At 49.3% G+C, this 6000-nt stretch overlaps 1 protein-coding gene across 2 annotated transcripts in view; it reads left to right on the top strand.

Annotated features, from left to right (window-relative positions):
* Nucleotides 1-481: 481 nt before the first annotated feature.
* SLC44A3 (solute carrier family 44 member 3) overlaps nucleotides 482-6000 on the top strand; it is a 128830-nt gene continuing 123311 nt past the window's right edge. Inside the window, exons 1-3 of one of the 2 annotated variants that reach the window (XM_029063923.1) lie at nucleotides 482-557; nucleotides 2029-2139; nucleotides 5029-5171. In XM_029063923.1, coding sequence (XP_028919756.1) covers nucleotides 2113-2139; nucleotides 5029-5171 — 170 coding nt within the window. In that variant the 5' untranslated portion in view covers nucleotides 482-557; nucleotides 2029-2112. Of the gene's footprint in view, nucleotides 558-2028; nucleotides 2144-5028; nucleotides 5172-6000 lie in introns of those variants that run through there. The other variant, XM_029063920.2, reaches the window with a different exon arrangement.

Raw genomic sequence — 6000 nt, 5'->3', positions numbered from 1 at the left:
CCCCCCTCCTTCCCCCTTTCCTCCCCCCCTCCCTCCTCCCCCTTCCCCCTTCCTTCTCCCTCCTTCCCCCTTTCCTCCCCCCTTCCTCCTCCCCCTTCCCCTTCCTTCTCCTCCTTCCCCCCTTCCTCCTCCCCCTTCCCCCTTCCTTCTCCTCCTTCCCCCTTTCCTCCCCCCTTCCTCCTCCCCCTTCCCCCTTCCTTCTCCTCCTTCCCCCCTTCCTTCTCCTCCTTCCCCCCTTCCTCTTCTCCCTCCCCCCCTCCCCCTTCCTTCTCCTCCTTCCTCCCCTTCCTTCCCCTCCTTCCCCCCCCTCCTTCCCCCACTTCACCCCTCCTCCTTCTCCCCCTTCCCCCTTCCTCCCTCCCCCCTCCCTCCTCGCAAGTCCTCCCTCTCCTTCCTCCCTCCTCCTCCTCCTTCCCTCCCTGCTCCTCCCTCCCTGCTCCTCCCCGCCTGCTGCTCCCGGCCGCTCCTCTGCCGTCCGGATGGCCACCGCCTCCTCCTCCTCCTCCTCCTCCTCCTCCTCCTCCTTCTCCCGCCGCTGCTTCTCCGGTGACTCCCCGGTGAGCTCCCCCGGGCCCCCGCAGCCCCCTCCGGGCCCTGGTCCCGCAGCCCGCGGCCCCGCGGCCCGCCCTGCTTCCCGCCCCGGCTCTGGACGCCTGTGTCCTCCTTTGCTTTTCTTCTGCGGGCGGGGAGCGTCTCCGTCTGTTGCCCAGTTGCACTTTCCTAGCGCTCAGTACGGTGCTCTGCGCCCTGTGGCCGCTCGATAGATACGGTCGAAAGAAGGAATGCACCTGTGCCCGCGGCCCCGCGGGCTCGCCCGCCCCTGTCCCCGCACCTTTCCCTCTTTCCCCCCCCTCTCTCCCGCCCCTGCCCCCGCACCTTTCCCTCTTCCCCCCCTCTCTCCCGCCCCTGTCCCCGCATCCTCGCCTTCTGTCTCACTTGTCCTCTCGGCTCCTGAGCCTCCCTCTTTCTCCCGCATCTTTCCCCCTTTCCCCCCCTCTCTCCCGCCCCTGTCCCCGCAACTTTCCCCTTTCCCCCCCTCTCTCCCGCCCCTGTCCCCGCAACTTTTCCCTTTTCCCCCTCTCTCCCGCCCCTGTCCCCTCATCCTCGCCTTCTGTCTCACCTGTCCTCTCGGCTCCTGGGCCTCTCTCCTTCTCCCGCACCTGTCCCCGCAGCTCCCCCCCCCCCCCCCGCACCTGTCCCAGCATCTTCGCCCTCTGTCTCTCCTGTCCTCTCGGCTCCTGAGCCTCCACTCCTTCTCCCGCTCCTGTCCCCGCCCCCGTCCCCGCATCCTCGCCTCTCTCACCTGTCCTCTCTGCTCCTAAGCCTCAGCTCCTCCTCCCGCACCTGTCCCCACACCTTTCCCCCTTTTCCCCCCTCTCCCGCACCTGTCCCCGCATCCTCGGTTACTATGTGCCGAGCGCTGTTCTAAGCACTGGGGGAGATACGAAGGTATCAGGTTGTCCCACGTGGGGCTCACAGTCTTCATCCCCATTTTACAGACGAGGTAACTGAGGCACAGAGAAGTGAACTGACTCGTCCAAAGTCACACAGCTGACGAGCGGCGGAGCCGGGACTAGAACCCACGACCTCTGACTCCCAAGCCTGTGCTCTTTTCACTGAGCCTCGCTGCTTCTCTCTATATGTACATATTTAGAATTATCATTCTATTTATTTTTAATAATATGTATATCATTCTACTTATAATGATGCTCCTGATGCCTGTTGACTTGTTTGGATGTCTGTCTTCCCCTCTTCTAGACTGCGAGACTGTTGTGGGCAGGGATTGTCTCTATTTGTTCCTGAAACGTGCTTCCCAACTTGTTAGTCCAGTGCTTTGCACACAGTTAGCGCTCAGTAAATGCGATCGAATGAATAAATGAATGAAGACGGGAACCCTCCTTTGCTTCTGCCCTCTCCCCTGCTCATTCGCGTTTTAACACTTTTTTCCCAAAGTTAGATCAGGGGCTTCCCGGGGCTCCCGCCGCCTCGTTCTTACTTTTCTAACTTTTTTCCATCTCTTCTCCCAAGGTCTGTGCCGACGAAAGCGCTTCCAGCCAGAGAGAGTGGAGACCTCAGATTTATAGGAAATGCACAGATGTGCCATGGCTTATAATGTTTTTTCTCTTTTGGACTGGCCTGGTAGGTATGTTTCTTCATCCCAGTGGAAAGCCTGCTTATCCTTAAAGCTAAATCTGGGCCTTTTGAGGGAAAAGCATTCGTTCATCATATTTATCGAGCGCTTACTCTGGGCGGAGCACCGTACTAAGCGCTTGGAAAGTACAGTTCAGCGACAGAGACGATCCCTACCCCACGACGGGCTCACAGTCGAGAAGGGGGGAAACAGACAACAAAACGAGTACAAGTAAACAAGAGAAAGGTTAGCTGGATGATTTCTGGAATTTTGATGGGTTGAAGCATCAGTATTTAATCAAAATTATTTTTATAATGAAAATGACAGAAACTCCTCAAGCATGACTGGTCGAAATGCCCGATGCTTATAGAAATGAGTTGGGAATTTGACATATTTCTACATTTTCCCCATTGGAACAGAGCTCTCTGTCAAAGAAATGTGGTTGGCCAGCAATACGGTTGTGGGTAGACTTTATCTTTCGATAGCAGAACGTAGCTGTGTGACTGTGGACAAGTCACTTAACTTCTCTGTGCCTCAGTTACCTCATCTGTAAAATGGGGATTAACTGTGAGCCTCACGTGGGACAACCCGATTACCCTCTATCTACCCCAGCGCTTAGAACAGTGCTCTGAACATAGTAAGCGCTTAACAAATACCACCATTATTATTACTACTCGCATTTTGGGGGTTTAAAAAAATAATTGCATAAATTGGTGATTTAGCAAGTGTCCCAAATACGAGTGAACGGAGAAGGAGCATGGCCTATTAGACAAAGCATCGTCCTGGGAGTCAGGAGAACCTGGTTTCTAATCCCCGCTCTACCACTTGTCTGCTGTGTGATTTGGGGCAAGTCATTTCACTTTTACAGTTACCTCACCTGTAAAATGAGGATTAAAACTGTGAGCCCCATGTGGGACATGGATTGTGTCTAGTCTGATCAGCTCGTATCCAACCCAGTGTTTAGTACAGTGTTTGGCAAGCAGTAAGCGCTTAACAAATTCCTTTAAAAAAAAAAAAAAGAGGCGAAGCCAGGGCATGACTGGAAGTGGGCCTTGTTTTTCCTTAGACAGCACAGCTTTTTGCAGCATGCCACTAAATAGAGTCCTGGGCCTCAGTTTGGTGAGGATGGGATTTCTTCTGGTTTTTAATGCCTTTGGCAGGAAGAGACAGTGAGGCTGGCTGGGCAGCGCAAGGTCAGCTGTCCACAGTTTGTGGCTTCTTGGAATTTTTCAGTTGAGAAGTTTGGTTCTACAGCCCTATTATCAGCCCTTGTATCAGCATAGAGCTACAAGGTTCCCAAAGTAAACTCCTCTCCACCACCGCCTTTAAAAGGTCAGCTGTATCTGTTTCTGAAATAAAAGAAGCCTAATATATCCAAGTGCTGACATGCAATCTGCTGTTTTATTACTGATTAAATGATAAGCCAATGTAATATATACCATGTCTTTTGCATGTATCCAATGACCGACTAAAAAAAATTACATTGTAGGTCCTGACTACATTAATAATATGAGTACCTTATTCCACCAGGGGTGCAAAAGAAAATACTTGTAACTTTACTAACAGTTTCCAAACAAAAGGACTGTGAGGGATTTATTTCCAGTTTCAATGGGAAAACTAAGATTTTTAAAGAGGCTCCATCAGGGAATCTACTATTTGCATTTTTACCATTCCAGGACAGCCTCCCTTCCTTAGGCTGTAGGAGACTTGTGTGGGTTTAACGAGTGTTTAATTTTCCCCAGGTTTGTTTATCTCTCCACATTTTTCAGATGGATTTGTTAACCTTGAAGGGTTGTTTTGTTGTACATGGAGGTCAGTGCTGTTGGTTTTATTTAATAACCGAACAGTTCCACATTGTGATACTTTTATAAACAAATCTTTTTTTATCCACTCCCTTCTGAAAAGAATATTCAAGTACAAACAACGGCATCTCCAGGATTCCTTGCCTAAGAACCCACAGCTTTTCTGAACTACACTCTCTGGAGAGGGATGTTTAGAACTGCTTTTAGTCCCTCTTTTTTTTTAGGCCTTCTCTAGTCACAACTTCAAAGGATAGTGCGATCTATCATGGACAAGTGGCAAAGCCATGGAGATAAGTTGGGGGTGGAAACTGGTTACTATCCAATCTTATAAGCAGAATAAACATCAGATTTCAGAATGTCAGTATTCACTGCATACAAAACAGTGTTGGGATGAGAAGAACTCTTACTTCTCTGTACCTCTTCTGCCCTGAGAGCTAGAAACAATTTTTGTCTCTCACACTGTTTTATCTCTCATCATGAGTAGTTAAAATAGAATGAGGTATCTTTATGCCTTTTCTGTCCAGCCTCTTGTTTTTTATGCCGTCCTGTATTTTAGATGCAATACGAGATGCTGAAATGACGGATCTAAAAAGGAACTTATAGCCTTTGTTTTAGGAAGCTATCAAAATTTGTTTACATTTAAGTTTTCTATGGATTGAGCCCTGTACTTGGTTTAAGGTTATGTAGCCTTTTCAAGAAAAGATTCCATATTAATGCCAAAGACCTCACCTTAGATTTCTGACATTCTTTATGTTGTAGAATACAAAAGTCAACTCCGTCAATCTTTGAATATTTAGAGTAGACTGTTCTCATATTTTGGGACGTATTTTGAACCATTCTTTTCTACTCTGCATTTTTTATGCCACTGCCTCTGCCTTTAGTCCGTGTTCAGGGTTCCCTGATCTGGACTGTTTTTAAAGGGGGGAAGCAGATGTGGGGGGAGGCTGAGAATTTTTCAAGCCCAACTTCCATTCACAAGCGAGAGTTGTGTTGATTAAGCCAGTTTCGCCTGTCCTCTGGGGGGAAACGTGTTTGGATATTCTTGGCGCCCGGGAGGTTAAGGCTGATCCAACGTGCTGACTGAATTTCCTCTAGGTGTTCATAATGGGCTACGCTGTTATGGCCGGCTCATCGGGAAGGCTGGTGTTTGGCTATGACAGCTTTGGCAACCTATGTGGAAAGAAGAATTCACCTGTGGAAGGGGCTCCGCTCTCTGGGCAGGACATGACTAATAAAAAGTAAGCTCTTGATATTTAGTTTTTAATTTTCCTTGTGGGCTCTTTGCGCACCTTAAGGTTCCACACTTGGCCTTCACTATCAAGGGCAACATCCGTGAAAGATGCTTTAGATACTGCATCATGGGTTCTAATCCCAGCTCTGCCGGTTGTCTGCTGCGTGACCTTGGGCAAGTCACACGCCTTCTCTGGGCCTCAGTTACCTCATCTGTAAAATGGGGATCGAGACTGTGAGCCCCCCGTGGGACAAGGGACTGTGTCCAACCCGATTTGCTTGTATCCACCCCAGCGCTTAGGACAGTGCCTGGAACATAGTAAATGCTTAACGAATACCATAATTAGTATTATTATCCACTTCAGATAAAAATGGGCAGAAACATGCATGACCTCATTTGTAAATTCAGAATTGCTGCATAACAATAATGCCTGTGGCTTTGTGAAGTGTCTACTATATGCCTATAAAGCGCTGAGTAGATACAATGAGATGAGACGCCATCCCTGTCCCATATGGGGCTCACAGCCTAGACTGGAGGGAGAATGGGAATTTAAACCCCATTTTGCCGATGAGAAAACTGAGGCAGAGAGAAGTTGACGGTTTGCCTGAGATCACACAGCAGACGAGAGGCAGAGCCGGGATTGGAATGCAGGTTTCCTGACTTCCTGTCCTCTTGTGGCCTTTCTCCAGGCCATGCTGCTTCTCTTTATTTGTAATAAACTGATGGTGGGATTTAAGAGGGACTCACTTCTGATATTTAAAATCCAGAGAAGCAATGTGGCCTAGTGGAAAGAGTACGGACCTGGGAGGCAGAGGACCTGGGTTCTAATTCCGGTT

This window comes from Ornithorhynchus anatinus, chromosome 4 (genome assembly GCF_004115215.2).
Source record: "Ornithorhynchus anatinus isolate Pmale09 chromosome 4, mOrnAna1.pri.v4, whole genome shotgun sequence".
In the NCBI taxonomy this organism is placed as follows: domain Eukaryota; kingdom Metazoa; phylum Chordata; class Mammalia; order Monotremata; family Ornithorhynchidae; genus Ornithorhynchus; species Ornithorhynchus anatinus.
The sequence above is the reverse complement of the archived record's forward strand: the minus strand, read 5'-3'. Positions and strand labels throughout refer to the sequence as shown.